The sequence below is a fragment of the Conger conger genome, chromosome 10 (assembly GCF_963514075.1).
Source record: "Conger conger chromosome 10, fConCon1.1, whole genome shotgun sequence".
Classification (NCBI taxonomy): Eukaryota; Metazoa; Chordata; class Actinopteri; order Anguilliformes; family Congridae; genus Conger; species Conger conger.
In genome coordinates this window covers 37,557,677-37,579,707 of record NC_083769.1, presented here as the reverse complement: position 1 = coordinate 37,579,707, position 22,031 = coordinate 37,557,677, and the positions used below count along the sequence as shown (strand labels likewise).

Below are 22,031 nucleotides of genomic sequence, written 5' to 3'. Positions count from 1 at the left end.
AGTTTAAATATAGTTCAATACTTGTAATGCTTTTTGTATTTTGCCCTGTTTTTATTCCCCTTTATCAAGGGTATGCATAAAAAAATATTAATATATAATTGTCGGGGACTGTATGTACTGTAAGAATGCTCAGAATCCTTCATTAAAGGTGATTTACAGCTTTACATCCCATCTCTCCTCAATATTAGCAGCATTTTAAAAACTATTCAGCCGAGCTTAATATTATTAATTGAATTATTCATTCCATTTTCATAACAGCTAAATGCTAGAAAAATGGCAAGATGGCTCCAATATTTTAGTCACTAACACAAAATTGATTCATTGGTTACTACTGAAATTCACAGAAGGGTAAAATCTCAACAGAAAAGATCACTTTTTAATAAAAGTTAATGGATTTAATATATACGAGTACAATTCAATAAATTGATTTACAGCCCTAGGATTGTTAGATATGAGCAAAATAACTGTAGAATGATAAATATGACATAAAAAAATAAATAATTTTAAAACAATTTTGTATAATCATACTATTTTCTTGCACTGACCCTTGATAAAATATCTACTGTACATGATGGTAAATAGACAAAATTGCTGCCTGTAATTATTTTGAACAGAAAACAAATTACTGAAACATGGGTGTGGGATGATTTCCACCTACAGCCACAGCCAAAAAAAGTTAATATCAGCATCCACAAACCAATAAAAATATCCATTTTAAAACTCACTATTTTAGAACCATATCTTTATGTTGTAAACTGACATATGGTTAACCCATGCCTGCCCAATGTATAGACAATCAACACAGTCGTTAAAATTGTGGGCCAGTGAAGCTTTGTCATACCATAGTGTTTTTTGTCCTTGGTGAATCCTTGTATTGTCCTAATTTAATGAAGTTCTATAATGAAAAATACAAAATGAACATATGGGAATCCAAATAATTGTCCACAGGTTTAGCCAATCATAATATCAGAATGTATCTACGGCATAATACGTTTTTGTATTCTAATTCTTAAGGACACATCACATAGTGTTTCATATTCGATTTTTATAAGTTTGTGTACAAAGTGATTTATGATTTATGTTTTGCATGCAATTCCACCAGTAATGAACTGGCAAGACTATGATCAAACAGGAATTTAGATCTGGGAGTGATAGTATTTGTCTGTAGACTACCTACAGGCAAAATTTTTTATTTTATTTACTCATGGTATGATGGTTCATATTTCAGGTAGGGGATATTTATATATATAATTATTCATTCATTCATTCATTCATTATCCTAACCCGCTTATCCTGAACAGGGTCGCAGGGGGGCTGGAGCCTATCCCAGCATACATTGGGCGAAAGGCAGGAATACACCCTGGACAGGTCGCCAGTCCATCGCAGGGCACACACACCATTCACTCACGCACTCATACCTACGGGCAATTTAGACTCTCCAATCAGCCTAACTTGCATGTCTTTGGACTGTGGGAGGAAACCGGAGTACCCGGAGGAAACCCATGCAGACACGGGGAGAATATGCAAACTCCACACAGAGAGGCCCCGGCCGACGGGGATTCGAACCCAGGACTTCCTTGCTGTGAGGCAGCAGTGCTACCCACTGCACCATCCATGCCGCCTCCTATAAATTATGAATGTAGTTAATACATTTCTGTACACAGGTAGTTGCATTCCTGTGTAGTGATCAAAAACGCAACACTGAAGATAAATATATAATCCATTTTATTAAATGTGAAGTGTGCTCTATTGCTTGCCTCTTGAATTGGCATGTTTCAGGAAACTATGGGACTCAACACGGCAGGACTAGCCATAAAGAATTCCATGCTGTTCAACAAATGTCTCGATATTTATAATCTAGAGTTTCAACAAATGCATCTGAGCCACAAACACAGCCTGTCTGAGCATTATCCTTTTGTGATGTACATTCTACACAACTACAGTCGCTGGACCACACCAAAAATATTTCTTACCTTTATTTCATGACAGTTAATGTCTTTTCCTTTCTGTACAGTTCATGCAATTTAGATATGGGGTGATGGGTGATAAAACAAGGAAATATTACTACAGTGATATGTTTCCAGCTGATTTCTCTTTGTACAAAAGTAATAGTAAATCATGTGAAATACTCATGGATTAAAGAAGGTGAGATCTGAAACTGAAGATATACAGTATGGACACTGAAGAAGGTTGAACCGTTGGACTGGTGAGTGTCAGAGGTTCTGAGTACAATGTTATTTTACAACTTACAATAATCTTGTTCAGGGTTGTATCCTAAAATGTGTTTATTTTCTTTCTACATTGGAAGGAAGAGTGTAAGGAGAGACCAAACAGATGTGTTAATGTTGCTCTTGCGGAGGGCTAGCGGGTGTTCTTGTTCATGTTATCACATGGTAGTTACAGCACTGGGTCTGTGTGTCGAGAATCCACAGGAAAGACCACATATCTCCACTAACCAGCACCAGAGATGTCCTCAAGTTTGGTTTGATCTATAGCACAGCAGTGGCTGCTCTGACGTATAACAGTGGTTAGATTTATTTTGTCTTAGTCATCATTATTGGAAGATATTGTGCTTTGTAAACACACAGTCCCCCATATTAAGCACAGTTCAATAAGCAGCTGTCACCTTAGAAAGGAACTGTAGTAAAATGCTTTATCGAACCATTTCTCACGAATACTTATGCTCTTTATGCTCTGTTCTGGCACTCCCAAGATCGCAAAATTCACAGAGGGCTTGATAGGGATTGAGTATTTTGTCCTTACCTCCAAATAGCATGTTCAAAATGATGACATAATTTTGTTGCTGAAAAGATAAGTTTTGTTTCAGTTCAAGATTAGACAAAAAAGCTTAGGTAAGTCAAAAAAAATGTCAACGGCTTTGAAATTCATTCTTACTAATCCGGCGTGGTTTAACTGAATTAAGCATGTATCTTTCCTTGGTAGTTTTTTCCATATTATCAATGTACCGTCCTACTTCACAAAAAAAGCAATGCTCTCTTGTATAATCACATTTAACACACGCACACACATACAGACAATCCATGCTGAAATGTTGGTGATCCACGCACACAAAAGAAACTGTACGCTATGCTAAATTGTTCTCAGGATCAAGCCTGTTTCTCCAAAGAGGAGTCACATCTTTTTTCAAAGAATTAGTTTATCAACTAAAGGGCCAGGAAAAAGAGAACATCAAAGGGATTTAGAAAACATTTTTTCAGGAAAGTATTTTGATATATAAAAGCAAAGATTCATGTTCTGCCCAACGATAGCAATACTTATCCTGTTGTAATACTGATCATCAAAAATAATACCTTATCCAATTTGAGATGGTGTAATTCACCAAAAACCCATTACTTACTTTTGGACCATTTGAAGCATTTCATGTTTGAGGAACAGAAAACATTTTATGTCCTCTTTTGTTTATGGTTTGCTTATGATATAAAATGTCATTTTCCAGTTCTATTACATGTACATCCCGAGTTGTTTTTCCGTCAGTCAGTGTTACTGTGTGGGAATTGTATGTGTGTTGTCTCCAGACATAGTTCATATGCCTGCATATCCAGCTGAATTTTGAGACCACTGTGATTGGCATAGACTGGAGTCACCTGAAAAAAGAAAAAAAGAAAAGAAATGAGAAACATATCAGAGGTCCAGGGACTATATAAGATATAAATCTTACAGTATCAACTTTATTATTATTATTTATTTGTATTATTATTATAAGGTTGAAAAGGAAACCGCATCTTGCCAGGCAAACTTATTCCACATAAAATGTATGGACCTTGAAAAGGTTAACATAGAGAAGTGGGGTCTGCCCTGTTTGGTCAGCTGCTCTAAGCAGTGAGCTGAGCTGCAGTGCCTGATGGGACAGAAGGCTCCTCAGAGTGGTCTCTGATTCTGAAGACATGAGTAACGCCTGGTCCTGGAGGTCATTTCATATCCTCCTTCAGAGGGCAGGGATGGCATTAGTCAAAGCCCTTTGGAGCTTTGTGATGAGTCACTCTTCAGTTCCAGAGAATGCTCTTGTGTGACAATGCTGTAATCCAGTTCTGCTGGACAGACTCTCTTAATTAAACTGGTTATGGGCATGAAGGACAGTCACAGCCTTGGGGACAAATATGTTCTCATTTCACAATATGTTGTTCTTCTATCTGCCTTTTTTGCAAACAATAAGCGGGCATGTAAAATTGCATGCTGTTGTTTTGTTGCAGTTGGTGGGAATACATGCTTCACAAAAGGGATTCTGTCACACGCTTATTCTCGTGTATGATGCAAATGCAGCAAAGGAATGCAATCCATTTCAACAGCTGTTCACTTTGTCTCTTGTAGTTGGTCCAATGCATGCAAGTCCATGAAATATGATTTCAATATCTGGTTTCAAAATGGCAGTTCAAATAATTAATATCCCAATAGCTGCTTTCCTAACTCTTGGAACTGACTTTCATGACAGGCGTTATGATGAACTTATGAACTGCCAAGCGTAATTTCCTCTCCGATACGTCCAGTGTTGCAGAGTGAATGTACGAACATGCATTTAACAGCTTTCTTATGGAACTGGTTGATGGCTTTTGATCCTAGAGAATACGTTGGACTTGGGGGAGGGCATAGCAATGAGTCGGTGAGTCACAGAGGGAAGGTACAGCTCAACGTTAGCGGGAGGTAATAGAGGCGGAGGCTCTTACCCGTACCGTCGCTTACTGTGACCTGTCGGGCTCTATCTTGGTTTCGCCGTTCTGCTTGTCGTTGGACTTCTGGGACAGGCGCGTGGACATGGTGGCCGCCTGCACCACGGCCTTGAAGCTGCGCTTGCGTTTCTGGACGTTCTGCTCGGGGTGGAAGACGATGACGTAGACCTTGGGGATGTAGAGCATGCCCAGGGACACCGAGGCACTCAGGCTCATGGACACCGTCAGGGTGGTGGTCTGGATGTACATCTGCATCGGGGAGAAGGCCGCAGACGTAGGCCGCATGCATCCGTATCTAGTGTAGCATTCATTATAGAATGAAACAGCCCTTTCCTGAAGTTTGAATTGTAACTGTGACAAATCCTTTTTCAATTTAATTGGTCATGGATGCGGGGGGATATCATACAAAAAAACTGAAACCTGACTCAGAAATAAATTAATGTGATGGCATGAAATTCAGTTGGAGATTTATTTAATTGAACTGAGGCTAAACTAAACCACATTTTAATGTGAATATTGAGAATGTCTGTACATTTGCAGACAACTTGCATAAGAATTTTTGGACTTGGATTTTGAAGTCCAAGCCAAATTTTGAATTCTTCCCCTGTGAATAAATGAATCTGCTCCACTTGCTCAAGGATAGAAGCTCATTTAGGTATGGATAGCAAGCCTACAGGTTCACACATTACAGATACAACACAAATATTTCAGTTGGACTTTTTATGAACCTCATGGTGCCATCTTTCAGCAGGACTCAAAGGATTCCTTTGACTCTTTCTTTTAACTGTACGGTATTTGAAGCTTTGATCATGCAAGTGTGGTAGCCCGCTATCCTGGAATGCATTATTCTCTACTTTTGTGCATGCTATACTTTTGGGGTGTTATTCACCGGGGCCATGCACAGAACAGTTGACTCATTGAAGCCCTAACGAGTAAATCACCTGGGTCACAGTGATCATCTTTTGAAAAAGAATAATCCAAAAGGGTTCCCAAACTTTTGCACAGGGCCCTTTTCCTTTTTATTATTTTGAGACAGTAAGAAATTAAAATAAAAAGTAATCTTACTTTAAAATTTGAAGAAATGCTTAACTTTGTACAATTTAGAGGTCAGGTTCACTTCTGTTCACCAAGATATTAATAGTAAAATTCTTTTTGACAAGGGGTGCCCAAATCTTTGCATACGACTGTAACTAACAGTACCCAGAAGGTAAAAAACATTTTTAAAATCCCTCCATACACACATTGCTTTCCTAGGTTTTTTGTTCATTTCATTTCTCAGTAAACCATTATGTTTTAAGAGCCTAAACATCTCCTTACACATGAGTGACCTGAAAGCAGTGCTAATGTAGGTCACTCGGAAGGTACGTCAGAGTGTGATGTACGATGGAGGGGTCTTAGACCGCATTGGCTATACGGGCTGGATACAGCCAACCTGCTGAATACAGTCAGCCAGGCATAATTTTATTGAGTGGCAGGTGGGTTATCCTATGACAGTTTGCATTGATGTTATTGGCTCCACTGCTATGAAGCTGTTGAGTTGATTATTTCATTAATTGATTAACAGAGAAGTTCTGAACCTGGAGAGGCTAAACTCCATATTGAAGCAATATTTTTCTACATCTTTCTCGAGTCAGCTATATTTTTGTTAGCATAAACGCACAAGGCCTTTACATTTTTCATTGTTCTACCATGGCCTACATTGCCCAAAGAGATCGATAAATAGTGATTAATTAAAAAAAGTATATATTTTTTGCAGTTGTAAGGAATACTGAAACATTATATTCCCTACATACTGTACAACACTGCAAAATACTGCAAGTCTCAATAGATGATACAAGTGCCACCAAGGATTTGGAAAGATCTCACATGGGGCCCCACCACGACAGAAAATCTTGTGTTGTGATATTTCTTCAGGGCCCCTGTCAGGGCCATTAGAATCATCCTAACCTCACCCCTCCTCTCATTTCCTTTTGTTTCTCTCCTCATCTATGGGGAAAGAAAGACCTGGAAGGACCTAGGGCACAAATATATTCAGCTGACTGCCTCTTAATGTTAGCCATTATTAGTCAAGAAAATACTTCTATATTCGATGCTCTCTCCATCATCAAAGGACTTGTTTGTGAGAGGAATTTTTACCCAAAGGCTGAACACTATGTCATTTGATGAAAAAGACAGGGTTGCTTTGAAATTGCTTTTAAAAAATGCTTTCAATATACGCACTGTGTACAGGCATACCTGGGTACATATCGGTGTACAATTCAGTCATTTTATTGTAATTCCCCTCCTGATAATTTTAGCTAATTGGATTATTTCGTGAAAAACCAGGTAAGATACCTTGCTACAGTATAGGCTACAGTACAGTTAAGCTACTGGAGGTATGTAAATGAACCTACCCCGTATAAAAACATAAAAAGGTTAAATTAAAAATTAAGCATCATCAATGCATCCCAGGGTTTATCTTGGGTACTCCTGCATTGTTTGTGTGTTCTGAAAAGAACAATGCAGATGTAAGGGACCAGGAAACTGGCACACAGGTGTCCCCCAGGGCTCTGGCAGGGAACCAGATTCTGAATTTCAGTGCCTGCGAATACAAAACCCATTCAATATTTTGTAGAGGGAGGCTCATTTATTTACAGGAATGCTAATTTTCTTTTAAAATGGAATTGTTTTTTTTTTTGTTCCAGAGAAATGTGCAGACATTGGCGTGTTCTTTTCAACCGAAGTCCCCCTGGTTTATCCTTGTGGTATTTACAGGGGATTGATTCAGTTAATGCTTGGATTGAGAAATAGCCTTATGATGTGTTCTGAATGAAAGAAAACAAATGGGGAAATGGCCATATCACATTTGGAGGGGATGCTACACTTAAATAAATGAATGTAAAATAAGTGCCATGTTTTGGGGCAGATGGGTTGGGTCTGAGCGGGAAAATGTGTCCTGCTGGGCTGGGTTTTGGTGAGACGCTGCCCTGCCAGTTGTCTCTCTATCTCAAACAGGCTGAAAGGGCTGCTCTGTGCTAATTCCTCCGCACTGCAGCTCAGGTTTATTAAGATGGCTCGAGCCATTGTTCTCCCACCAACTCCTCTTATCTTCTTCCTCCCACAATTAAAACCTACAAAGTGTGCCATTCGCAGGGATGTCTTTTGTCTCTGTGTCATGGTGCGTCTTAGTGAGATAAAACAGAGGAATAAAATTCTCTTCCCGTTTCATCCCCCTCCTTCTCGCCTCATCCCCACATCAAAGAATGCTTCTGAAGAAAAATCTCCTTGCCGTAAAACGTTTGCTTGTTATCGAGTTTTGGGCAGGCTCTTTCTTGCTTTGATTTTCACTTGAAATACAGTTTTCTATGCACATGTTTGTATTGGTAGTGCTAGTTTCCACCCCAAGCTACACGTTTTTGTGGAAATACACCTTTCTTTCCTTTGTTCAATGAGCATTGTGTTTTCCCCGCACAGCTAAAATGTGTAAGTGACTTCATATTTTCTCCAAGATTCATCGAAAGCAATGATTAACACAGGATTCTAATTCCTGTGGGGCACAGTGACTGCCGGTATTTGCTAGAACCATGCACTACACCACCTGACTTTACTAATTAACTTACTTCCTGAAACACGGAGGTAACTGTAAAATAATTTGTGAAATAAGGTGTAGTTGCGTACGGTTGGAGCAAATACCTACATGTAATGTGGCCCACGAGAATCACAGTTGAATACACAGGATTAATGCAAAGATTGAGGAATGGCGGTAGTGAAAGACTCCATACCCAGATAAAGACTACCCCAAAAATAATTAACGCTGGAGAACACATATATACATTGTTCAATGGACAGGCAGACTGAAGCTTCAACGTCTACAACGTCATCCTCAGATTCCAGAAGGAACGGAATGGCGGTACACCGCCCAGGCCGAGCACTCGTACCTTCTCTGTGGACTGCGCCGTGCCGAAGAAGATGGGGACGAAGGCCAGCCAGACGATGCAGGTGGTGTACATGGTGAAGCCGATGGGCTTGGCCTCGTTGAAGGTCTCCGGCACGCCGCGGCTCTTGACCGCGTACACGGTGCAGGTCACCATCAGCACCAGGCTGTAGCTCAGGCAGGAGATGAGCGACAGGTCCGACATGTCGCACTTCAGGATCCCGCGCGCCAGCTCTGGGTTCGGCGGCCGCAGCTCCTCGTAGTCGATGATGGTGTGCGGTGGAATCACGCCAAACCAGATGAACACCCCCAGCACCTGCGTGAGAGAGAGAGCGGTTCTGCGACAACGTCCAGCAGAGTGGGTGGCTGGGGCACAATCCAATTTTCAGCTCGTGAAAAGGTTCTGAGACGGGGTTGTTCAAATTATGATTTTTGACAGAGTAATTCAAATAATCAGCACTTCCATGCAGTGCCAGGGCAAACACTTGAGATGTGCACTAAGCACTAAGCAGGATTTGACTTGCAATTTCAGTTTGATTTGGGTTGCGTCCCCAATGGCTGTTACGCACGGATGAAGCTTACCATTAAGCAGTGTGCCCTACCTCGTTGCATCTTGTCAAACAGACTTTAACTTATACCATTCATTATTTAAGGCCAAAAACTTTACAGGAAAGGTCTCTTGGGAGGGGGGGGTTGGTGGGTTCAATGGAGGTGAAGGGAACACAGGGGTGTGCATCTGGAAGAGCAGATGTTCCTGTTTGTATCACCAGGATAGCTTGGATCCTCAATTCAGACTCCCCTAGATCTGTGAGGGGAGGAGCACAATGTTCCTCTGTCGGTCTTTAATTCAGGCGACATTGGCTCAGGTGGTACGAGCAGTCGTGTGTCGAAGGGTGTGTCGAAGTGTCCTGGAGCAAGACACCTAACCCCCAAATGCTCCTAATGAGCTGATTGGTGGCTTGCATGGTAGCCAATGGTTTGTGAGTGTGTGTATGAACAGTTGAATGAGAAGCATCAATTGTGCAGTGCTTTGGATAAAGGTGTTATATAAATGCCAACCATTTACCATTTACTCCATCCCAAAGATTTACTTGACACTTAACTCTGAGTGAAACTGAATAACCAGTTCAGGGGAACGGCTTCCCTGCACACGCTCCTCCGGACTCACCTGCACGGAGATGAGGATGAAGGTGATGACCAGCTGCGAGGTGGGGCTGATGAACTTGGGCGGCGTGACGGACTTCTTGCCCTGCTCGAAGATGCGGTAGATGCGGTTGGTCTTGGTGAGCATGGCGGAGTAGCTGATGCACATGCCCAGGCCCAGCAGCAGCCTGCGGAAGGCGCACACCACGGAGCCCGGCTCGGCGATCATGAGGAAGGTGATGAGGTAGATGAGGAAGATGCCCGTCAGCAGCACGTAGCTCAGCTCGCGGCCGGAGGCCCGCACGATGGGCGTGTCGTTGAAGCGGATGAAGGTGATGACCACCGAGGAGGTGGCCAGGATGCCCAGGATGGCCAGGAAGACCGGGATGATGGCCCAGGGCGAGTGCCACTCCAGCTTGATGATGGGCGTGGGCCGGCAGCCTGTGCGGTTCTCGGTGGGCCGCATGTCGAAGGGGCACATCTCGCAGGTGAACTCGTCCGCCTGGAACTGGTACCCGTCGCACAGCTCGCAGTGCCAGCAGCACGGGACCCCCTTCACCATCTTCTTCCTCTCGCCGGGGTTGCAGGGGAAGCTGCACACGGAGTCTGGAACCTGCCGTTCCCCCCCTGACCACTGCATCTCCTCCATCTGAGAGAGAACGCATGACCGTAAACTGCCAATCATCCGTCTGAGAGACGACGCATGACCTTAAACTGTCAAACATCTGTCTGAGAGAGAACACATGACTGTAAACCGTCAAACATCTGTCTGAGAGAGAACGCATGAATGTAAACTGTCAATCATCCATCTGAGAGTCCATGCATGACAATAAATTGGCAATCAATGAATCTACCAAATAAATCAATGCAGCAGCTAGTTACTGTATCAATAACAGTCCCAACGCTCAACTGTCCGAAATCAAGACGGCTACATTGGAACGCTGGGCTTTTGACTTTGAAAATGTACAGGCTCAGATTTCTGACAAATGAAAGGAAAGGCTATCACTGAACCCTTCAAAATTATGATAATCACACCAAGAGGAAAGGCGAGACTGCAGAGGTTTACATTGAGTCGAAGGTGGTTGGTCCACTGGCCGATGACCCTATACCCTGGGGAGGTGGTGTTGGACATCTGGTATTGGAAGATGTCGTAGCGTCCTGGAGCGTCTCCGTTCTCGTTGAAGAGGACACCAGTCCCTGCGCTGCCTGTGGGCACAAATACCGCTACTGTTTAGTGTTAACCCTTAAGATCACTGAAGTTTTTCACTGAAGATTTTAATGCTGATGTATCAATCACTATTGGTAACTCATAGCATAGTAGTTCTATTATGCTACTGCTTTAACCTACTCTTTAGGGAGTTATGACTTAACCATCTTCCTCTGCTCTGAAGCTGATTCCTTGCATGTTGTCATCGCTATTCGATGTCTCTTGGCTGAATATACAGTAATTTCAATTGGGCACAATACATGATGCACTTCAATAGGAGTCAACAGGAGCGCTCGCCTTGGTGTATATTTGATTTCAACTTTGGGACCGAAGTGCTGCTGGACCACCTCATCTTGTGTAGCCAACGTCAAGTCCCACAAGTTGAGCAATGAATTTACATGAGAATATCGGGGGTGACAGGTCTCCTTGTCTTCCCTTAATGTACACATATGCTTGCATGCATTTTAAAAGGCCTCTGTGCATTTTAAAAGGCTCATCTCTCTACTCACTTCCATTATAATATCACACATTGGATTTTTCTGTCCTTTCAGCTCATTCTTGCAGTGTTAGATGCTCTCACGTCTCCTTGAATACATATTCAGAACACAGTAAAATCTGCCTTTTTTTTCTTTTTTGCAGATTTTCTTAACAAGAAGCCTTGAGTGTACACATAAGAATTTCTTTTCTTAAACAAAACATTTTCCCTCTGTCACCAGCCCCGTGTGACCAGCACCGTGCTAGAATCTACCTGAGGGAAAATGAACCTTTCCATCTGCATATTCAGAGCAGATCTGACAAGACAGAGCGTCGTGAAGTGAAGCCCCGTGACCGTGAGGAGTCCCAGAGAGCAGCGAACAGCAGGTGTCCCCTCCATACAGGAAAGCCTTATTTTCTATGCCTGCATTAAGAGAGTCCCGATGTGCTGTAATGCACATTGCGTGTTCTGCCCACCCTGTCCCTTCAGGCGTCCACTTCGGAGTGTGCCTTCGTCTAACGCAGTCGCCGCGCGGAGGGTCACACTTAATGGCAAAAGCTTTTCATAGAAAGCCTCTTACCCACAAAAGCGAGCAGAAACACCGGCAGGGGAAAAAAAAAGAAGAAGAACCCAAAGATAGCTTTGAAAGGAGAAGAGCGCGCGTGTCTCCTGTCTGCGGAGAGCAGGCCTGGGGGAGCGAGGGGGGGGGGGGGGGGGGGGGCTGATTGAAGGGAGGCTCTTTGTGCACGGCTGTGTGCCGCGTGTTAGCGGAGCCGCCGCGGGCGGGTGCAGGGTGACGTCCAGGGGCCCGTGACCTCTCGCTCGTCTCAGCCCTGATCCTCCACGTACGTCCACACACGGTAGCGGCGCTGTAAGATCGTTGGCCTATCGTTGGCTATTCATTGTACAAAGTAAAATAATTGCTGCGGAAAGAATAATTAGCAGGGAGGTGCAGAGACCGTTTGAGGGGTCAAACTGCTCAAACTGAGAAAAGGGCACACCAACCTGGAAAACCTGTCTTACGACGCCCCGCTATTGTACAGAATATATTTCACCAAATTGAATTAATTAAAATTAATGACAGCCATAATAATAACAGAAATTATCAGAAATATCAGAAATTAAAGTAATTTTTCACATAATTTTAAGTCATATGATATTGGCTAGGTGGAGAACATTAGGAACTATAAATTATCTTTAAAATCTGTCACTGCAAATATCTATTAAAGGTAAAATATATTCTACTATCTAAAATTAAACACAAAAATCATTTGTATTTTTGCCAACCCCCTGTGGTATTTCTTCATGAAAGTATTGTGGTGTGGCATTCCAACACACATCATTGGAGCATTTTCCTTGATCCCTCTCCCACCATCCATTACTATGTATCCCAGTGGTTCTGAAACTATGGGTCTGGACCCAAATGCGTTGTGGAGAGTGTATGAAGTAGGATGAAGTCCACTTGGCTATGCTAGTATGTATATATGACAAAACCTGAAAGGTACTAAATTTAAATTTTGGGTCCCGGTATTAAAAGGAATTTCCTTAGAGCCGCGGTGGCTCAACAGGCTAAGACGCCGCAGACTTGCAGTTGCAGTTGCACACCGGGGACCGGGGTTCGATTCTCAGTCCTGCCAAAAGGCCGGCTCACGTGGAGCAGCAATAATTGGCTCGCTGCTCCAGAGGGAGGGTTAGTAGATCGCTGCACAAACAAGCACCTTGAGCGCCTCGGGAATCATGGTCACAACTTGTGAGATGAGACGGCTTGAAGAAGGTGTGTCGCTCTCCTGCCGGCTGCCGAGGGACGGGGTGTGGGCGGTGCATCTAATACTAGCTCTAATTGAATCAGATGGGGTCCAATGAATCAGACGGGGTCCAATTGGCTACTGAATTGGAAAAAAATCGGATTTTCAAAAAATAAATAAATTGGTATTTCCAATTTGGGTCCCAAAACTAAAAAGTTTAAGACCCAGTATTGTACATATGAGTTAGAATTCAAGCCTAGAGATAATCGTCACTAGAGATGCACTGATACGTCACTAGAGATGCACTGATACCCTTGATTTTCCTTGATGATTCTGCTACTTTCTGATATCGACAACCAATACACCAATGCATTCTTTAAAAGGAGAAATATGCAGTTTTGTCATTTTTACACTTACTGTATTGCATGAATTCTCTGACCCCCAATAGAAGTAGGCAAGTTTACTTAACTGGATGGTTTGGAAGGCAACTGAGAGGATGGAGACAGGTTCAGGGTTATTCTCAAGGTTGTGCTTAACACTCATTTACAACAAAGCCTCTATTAGGACACAACATAATGAACAGGGCAATTTTATGAATGGCAGCAACCAACCTGACCTCCTGGACCGTGCTGGCAGGTGAGCTGGAGGCACAGAACATGCTGTACTGAGAATTCATCTGAGAATTACCCTGAATATAAAGCATTGCCCATAGCTTCCTGATTCCCATTCACTCCATCACATATGGTAGCTCTGCCTTTTTGCTCTTTTATTTGAAATTATTTCAATTATCCTGAAAAAAATGGCTTTAAGTAAAAACAAATCCATGACCTCTTAGTCATAATGAATTGTATTGTATCCTGATCTCTTTGTTAATATTAAAATCATTTCATGTGCTCAGCAGTAATACTATGACATTAGAACACCACTAAATTAAATGGAGGGGGGAGGGGGCAGGGGAAGAACTGATAAGCTTGTTAATTCTTCCTCTGTTTGCAGTTTGCTGTCAGCCACCGCTCTTGAAGAGGTCATGACGATGCAAACAGAGGATTGTATGACTGGACTGAGTGGAATTAAATGTAATATGTAATTGAATAACACATTTATACATCGTACTTGTATTAATAAATGATACAAGAACTGTACAGTGTGCCCCAAAGGCCTTTTAGCCTGAAAGAACATTTAATTGATATACAGTCAGTCAGAAATTAGTGTTCTGCGGGGAAGGACATTCATTTTCATAATTTTCTAATGTATGGACAGGTGTGAAACTTTACAGGCAGAAGACACCAAAGGCATGATGGAATATTTATTATTCAGCTTTTTTTTCTCAAATATAATTAATAATAAATGTGCTTCCTTCCATTGAATGGTTCAATGTACAGACTTTACCATGTTCTGAGATAGTATAACACCACTGGAATCCTTGCTCCTATTATTGCTTATAGCATGGCCAAATATAGTAAAATATGCTTCTCTAAAGCTTTATTGTTCCTCCAGTAAGAAAAATTATCTCACTCACTGCTAAATTAAAGTATCTTATCATTGACTGGTATCTGCCCTAGAGTTTGTTGTGTACCTCTTTAAGTTTATTAGGAACATTTAGTTTTGATGCCAGACAAACCGATGGGCATATTTTCACATGCACATATTTTCACATTAATTAATTTCTAGACCAGCAAGTACACTTGGGAGAATTGACGTTTGACTTGGAGAGACTACCCGATCCAGCAGTGTCTCACCCACAGTTGAAATGAAACCTACACCTGTGGTTGCACCAATAACTGCAATGATGGCAGTGCAATATAATGGTAATGAACTGGCCTTGTAACCTAAAAGTGTGCAAAGTACTTAATCTGCATGGCTTCAATATACACTCAGTGAGCACTTTATTAGGTATTTATTGGACTTATTAAATCTTCTGCTGCTGGAGCCTATCCACTTAGAGGTTTGACGTGTTCAGAGATGCTCTTCAAGCATACCTCTGTTTTAATACATGGTTATTTGTGTTAATGTGCTAAATGCCCATGATGTAATCTAATGTAGGCTGGTGTTTGCCGGGCCGTGAGTTCACCGTTGAAGTTGACGGCCCGGATGTACTTGAGCAGCATCCGGCCCTCCACAGGGTCCATCTTCTCGCAGACGCCCGAGGCCTCCCCACACAGGTCCAAGTGCATGCTGTGCAGGGCGTGGGCCATGGCGTACACCGCGTCGATCACAAACTGCACCTTCCCCTCCTGCTCGTACGGGGAGTGACGACTGATCCGCTCCTCGCCTGGGCCCAGAGACAGAGGGAGAGGATAATAACATCACATAATGACGAGAACATGTTATTCAGCCCAGCAATGCTCACCAAGGTGTACCTAATGCTTAGTTTAGCGAAAAGCTAGATCGTATCGAACGCCGTAATCAAGGCTGGTTTTGAAAACCCCCAGAGTTTCTGCCTCCACTACATGACCTGGCAAGCTATTCCACACAAATTTTTCTCTTTGTGAAAAATATCCATCCATATATGCACCCAAAAGCCATCAGCTTGCTGCCTAACAAAATCAGTAGTCAAGAAATAAATAAAATAAATGTACTGTTTGTTTGTACCTGTGCATTTTTTCTTGTCGCTATCTATCTTGATCCCTGGCCTGGTCAGTTTGCACCGGAAGTCATCCTCCCAGAACTCTGCAAACCAGATGTTCCTCCGGTTGTTCTCCAGAGATCTTGAGGTGAAGTACTGGTCAAACCCTGAGCCAAAGCCACAGAAAGACCAAAGACCATTCATCATTCATCTTTTTCCTGTGTCAACCTCCCCTTTTGAACGCCGGTTTAACAATAATAATGAATCATAATAATTATTATTTGTATAATCATTATAATATTTTAAATGAAACATAATATTCTAAAAAAAACAAAAAAATTGTGACTGACCATTCTATGTTTTGCTTGTTTGTATTCTATGTATCTTCAAAGACCTGTAAGTATGCATTCAGTAGTACCCTTATTTGTACAAATTGGGCCTGTGAAAAACGGATTGAGCCTGTTGGCCATACCCTCAATGGAAGCCCTTTTGGGCAGGATGGTGACAGCGCCTTCAGCCACATCCTCCTGGTCAAGGATTGGGGAGATCTTTGCACCCCAACTGTCAGAGCCTACAAACTGGAAGTGTCCTGTCAGGTTAGCCTTCTTCGCTGCTTCCAGGACCCGTCTACAGCGAGAGAGGTGGTTGAAAAGCTGGTCAGCCATTTTGGACAGAATGAAAGACTACCAAAAAATATATATATTGACCACATACAACAGCAATTACAGCCCTGCTGGTTTAACAAGGTTGACCAATTAATGTTTTCAAATCAGAATCCCTGTACAATCTTAAAAAATGTTCACATTTTTCTAAACAAAAACATAGAAATAGCATAATAATTTGCTCACAGCCATACCACAATGTCGCATTCTCCCTGGCGCGTGGCTCAAGCCACATTAGAATAGGCTCTTAGGGGATGGCATCTTTCAAATGGAGCATTAAACCTGGGTCCTGACTCACTGCAGTCATAAAATGTCTCATCGCACTCATCAGGAAGAACAGAGGGTTTCCTGGTGTCCTGGAAAAATACACAATCTGGCTATCTCAGTCTGGCCATCTAATCATCCCCCAATTTAAACGGCTAAATAAATCTCTCCCTCTCCACCTCAGCAGATGTGTTGTGAGTGTCTGGTACAAAATGGCTGCCCTAAATCAAACAGGTGGGCACCGCTTAATCGGAGACAGTTGATGTAGGTCACCGTCCCATACTCTATGGTGCAAAAAGGCACTATATCAATGTAATGAATTATTCATTGTAATTATACTCAAGTCAGGATGGAGGCAGAAGTAGTTTGACATGTATTCCATCTTGTCATCCTTGATGGGCCATTCATTATAAATACTAGTTAGGTCTGAAAATAAAAAGGAAATAAATAAAATCTGCTTCATTGTGTCACAGAATTTGATGATCACATAAAAATATACTATTCAGGAACACCTACACACATACTTTTTGAGACTAGGGTCAATAATGCGATAATGGTCTACTTTGAAAGGCTCCCATTGAATCCAGTTAAGTCTGTACTATTGGGTCTTACTTGAACACAAGACATCTCCATGTGGTTCAAGGATCAATAAATAATTTATTCATAACATTTAAAACAAAAAGAATGCAGTTATTAATATTATATAATCATAGCTGTCATTGTTGTAATACTGTTATGGAATTGCTGACTCTGCTTCCTCTTCAAAGAATTACACTGTATGGTATCCATCATTGAAGTCTTCTTCGAATCCATATTTGTCATTTATCAAAGATAATCCACAAAAATGCTTGGACTTGAATCCATGTCGTAGTCGGTCAGGACACAGTGATCAGACAACAGATAACGAACATAAAATATGGGTCACTGGATATATTACTTGACCTAATTGTGTTCCACTAATCTATGATTATTTAAAAGTTACAGACTGTCGAGCCTCAGATAAACAGTTTTTTCGGTAATTTTAGGAGTAAATACCCCTGCTTTTAATCTGTAATAAAAATTACTGGAGTCTTTTGCAGTTTATTCATGTTAAAGATACAATACATTTCAACTTCAAATCTGATTAAAACATATACACTCAGTGAGCACTTTATTAGGTATTTATTTTTTAATTAAGTCTCCTGCTGCTGTAACCTATCCACTTAGAGGTTTGACAGGTTGTGTGTTCTGAGATGCTCTTTTGCATACCACTGTTGTAATGCAATTACATTTACATGTGTGGTTATTTGTGTTACTGTCACCTTTCTGTCAGCTTCAACCCATTAACAAAGTGTTTCTGCCAGCAGAACTGCTGCTCACTGGATGTTTTTTCATACCTCTGCAAACTCCAGAGACTGTTGTGTGTGAAAATCCCAGAAAAGGAAATTTCTGAGATAATCAAACCATCCTGTCTGGCACCAACAATTATTCCACAGTAAAAGTTACTTAGATCACATTTCTTCCCCCATTCTGACATTTGGTCTGAAAAACAGCTGAACCTCTTGACCATGTCTGCTTGCTTTAATGCATTTAGTTGTTACCACATGATTGGCAAATTCATTTGCATTGACAAGCTAGTGTACCGAATAAAGTGGTCACTGAGTGCATATATATTCTAATCCAAACAATAGACAGTGTTATTTGTCAACATTCATTAAACACTGTTTTCCATGAATTCGGCCTAAGTCAATGTCTATGTTTGGGCTCCCCATGGCTGCTCATATGGGTGTGCCACACCACCCCCGTTAACCCCGCTTCTGCATATCCTTCTTTATTTCACTCATAACATGACGTGAGAGTTTACAAGAGGATTTATTTATTACACCTCGTAGTAAAAATGAATCTTATTAAAATATTATTTCCTTTTCTCAGCACTCCCGATCTGCAAAGGCCGGCTCCTGATATCAGCCACCAAAGACTTAATTTCTCAGTGACAGGCGTCAGTACTTTATCCAAACTTGATCCTCATGAAAAGCAGTGTTGATTTGTTCCGCTGTTCTCCCAGCTACATGCCATATTTATTTATTTATTTTTTTGCCTGACTGTGCTAAATGGAACTGATAAGGTTATATCTCAGCGCTGTTCTGCACTTCAGATGTTATGCAGTACAGCCTCTAGCATTTTCACATTGGTAGAAAAACTGGTAATAAAAAAAGTCCCGCAGATTAAAGGCATACTATGCAGGATTTTTAGCCTTGGTGTGGTCCTGCGTTTACAATCAAAGTCTCCTTCTCATCACTCCTCAAACACACACACTCAGCCCTGTTGGTGTATATATGCCCCTGTTGTTATTGCCATGCCCAGAAGCCTCCCAAACACATACTAGAATAACAAATACAGGTAAAGGAGCAGACTTTTGGCAAAGATGCTGAGAGACAGCTATTTGCAGTGCGTCATAGATATGCCTTGACATGGTTATCTTATCATATTTTTAAGATAAAAATCCTGCACTCATTCCAATCCTGTGGCTCATTTCCCGTCACAGTGAAAAGGAGATTTGCGGAGCTGTACTCACATAATATCATCCTCATTGGCAAAGATAATGACCCCCCGAGCATTTGAGGTCTCCATCAGCCTTTTGATGATCTTATCAAACTCCCCTGGTTTGGGCTCTCGTGGAATCTTCAGAGACTGAGCAATACACAGACCCCCTGTGTCAGGACGAAAGAGAAGCAAACAGTCAGCTGCCACCCCTGACCTAAAATACTTATCGTTGATTATTGTTGACGCGCTGTAATAACACAAATATGCAGTATATACTTTTAATTAAAATGAGGTTTCATTTTTAATAAATTTTAATACCAAAGACATGAAATTCAAACGTAACTGATTGGCAAACACAATAACTATTTACAATCAGTGATTTCACTCATTTTAACTATTACAAGATTAATCCTTCACCACAGTTTCACTACATTCCACACCAGTTTTTGCTGTTTTTCCTCTAAACTGTTTCTAAATATCATCTATTTTCTCTGCAGTGCAGCTGTAGGCTACTTCTTTTGGGGGCATTTCCACGCCAAGTTAACTACAGTTGTGATGGAAGCAGAATCATGGGAAGACTTCAGCTAGACTTTCCAGAGTGTTCCTGCCCTTACCTGCTTCCCTGGAGATCTGGATGAAGGCGTCGACTCCACTCTCTCCGTAGTTCCCTTCGGACGCCAGCGTGGAGACGTAGTTCCACCCCATCGCCTTGACGATGTCCACCATGGCCTGCGCCTGGTAAGAGTCAGGCGGCACCACGCGGGAGAAGAAGTCGTAGCGGTTGTTGTCGCTCAGCTCAGGGGCTGTGGAGGCGTAGCTAATCTGGGGGATCTGCAGCGGAACAGGAATCCACGTACACTTTATTAGGTACACCTGTACACCAGCTTGTGCCAATCATGTGGCAGCAACTCAATGCATTAAAGCATGCAGATATGGTCTAGAGGTTAATTTTTTTTTCCAGAATGGGGGACTTTGTGAAAAACAAAAGTGACTTTGATCATGGAATAATTTTTGCCACCAGACATGGTGGTTTGAGAATCTCAGAAACTGCTGATCTTCTGGGATTTTCACACACAACAGTCAACAGAGTTCACAGATAATGATGCGAAAAATAACAAACATCAATTGTGCGCCCGTTCTGTGGGCAAACGGGCCTTGTTCATGAGAGAGGTCTCAGAAGAATGGCCAGATTGGAGCAGGAAGGCAGGAAAGCAACAGTAACTTAAATAACCATGCGTCACAATAGTGGTATGCAGAAGAGCATCTCTGAACACACAGCTAGCATGAAACAGAAATCCATACAGTATTTTGCTGCTGCCTGCCTCTCTTTATGTCTCTCTGAAAAATTGGTGAGACATATTATCAGTTAAAGTCAATACAATTACAACAACAAGGATTTTAGCTTCCATTGCCTGCTGGAGGCTAACCTGCCCTTTATGTGAAATGTATAGCATGTAGCTACAACTAAACGCTTTTGGACCTTGCATTGCCACAGATTCAACAATTACCTTTGCAGAGGTCTCCAATGATTTGGTTCTAACTGCATTAAGAGGAGCCTTATATTTACCCCCAATACAACAATCTTTTTCTGCCTGGTATTTGAAGTATTTCCAGAGAATGTTAAATACAGACTATTTATTTTTCATCCAAACAATCACTTTTGTGTATTGAGAGTAGGGGCTGAGATTGGTGACAAAGAGGTGTCTGTTTTTCTGCCCTTTCCCTGCTTTGTTGTTTAAAGCTGGAAAAAATTCAATCTGTCCCTTTTTTCTCATGCGAGTTGGTTGTCAATATTTGGCAGGCGGGCCTCAAAACACAGGATTGCAGCCAAATGGCAGGTCTCGCATCCAGTCAAAGCTAATGGCTGACATGGGTAGAAATCCTAAATGAGCAAGATGTGCAAGCCAGGACTGATATAGGCAGACAAATAATTATTTTTTTAGGATAATTATTGCCTCTTTAGTAAAGTGTTAGTCAAAGTGTGCCAGCACTTCCATACCTCACAAAATCCTTTGCAGCTGCAACAGGGTTTTGAATTATAGGGGGGGGGGGTGTTCTCTAATTCAGACTTGAACCCCCCTGAAGGAAGTGATGAAAAAAAAAAGTTTAGAGGAGTTCTAAAATGTTAACATAAACTAAGTAATTGTAAATATTCAAATGTGTCTCCGTAGCCCTGTCTGAATTAGAATTGCACTACAATTTCGAACACCCCTACGGTGGGTCATACCATTTTTAACGATTGCTATTGCCTGAGTGGACTTGGTAAATGGTAAATGGCAGGCATTTTTATAGCACCTTTATCCAAAGCACTGTACAATTGATGCTCCTCCATTCACCCATTCATACACACACACACTCACACACCGACGGCAATTGGCTGCCATTGCAAGGCCCCGACCAGCTCGTCAGGAACATTTGGGGGTTAGGTGTCTTGCTCAGGGACACTTCGACACAGCCCGGGCGGGGGATCGAACCAGCAATCCTCCGACTGCCAGACGACTGCTCTTACTGCCTGAGCCATGTCATTGACCTATTCATTACATTAGCACATTAACTGTTAACTGCAAGGTTTGAATTATGGGGGAGCCAGGTAGGGGGGTAACCCTCCCCACCACCACCTCAACCTTTGACTTTGTCCACACCCCATAGATGAAAAAATTAAACAAAAAAAAGAACCAACCAACACTTCATATTACAGTAGGCCCATAATACAGCCGACATGGAATGAGCTGCAGATGTAAAAGCATTCACTTTAAAAAAAAAAAAAAACATGAGACGATTAATCTGCCCATGTGCTGGGTTCTTAATGACTCAGCTGAGAGTTTAGTGTAATGGGCTCGCTGATGTC

The 22,031-nt window shown here is 41.9% G+C and overlaps 1 protein-coding gene across 1 annotated transcript in view; it reads right to left on the bottom strand.

Moving 5' to 3' along the window:
* Positions 1–4,694: 4,694 nt before the first annotated feature.
* grm6a (glutamate receptor, metabotropic 6a) overlaps positions 4,695–22,031 on the bottom strand; it is a 35,646-nt gene continuing 18,309 nt past the window's right edge. Inside the window, exons 2-10 of the mRNA XM_061257220.1 lie at positions 19,798–20,014; positions 19,215–19,350; positions 16,207–16,361; positions 15,761–15,901; positions 15,240–15,440; positions 10,808–10,947; positions 9,767–10,390; positions 8,603–8,914; positions 4,695–4,934 (exon numbers count right to left, since the gene is read on the bottom strand). Of these exons, the coding sequence (XP_061113204.1) occupies positions 4,695–4,934; positions 8,603–8,914; positions 9,767–10,390; positions 10,808–10,947; positions 15,240–15,440; positions 15,761–15,901; positions 16,207–16,361; positions 19,215–19,350; positions 19,798–20,014 (2,166 nt within the window). The remainder of the gene's footprint in view (positions 4,935–8,602; positions 8,915–9,766; positions 10,391–10,807; positions 10,948–15,239; positions 15,441–15,760; positions 15,902–16,206; positions 16,362–19,214; positions 19,351–19,797; positions 20,015–22,031) is intronic.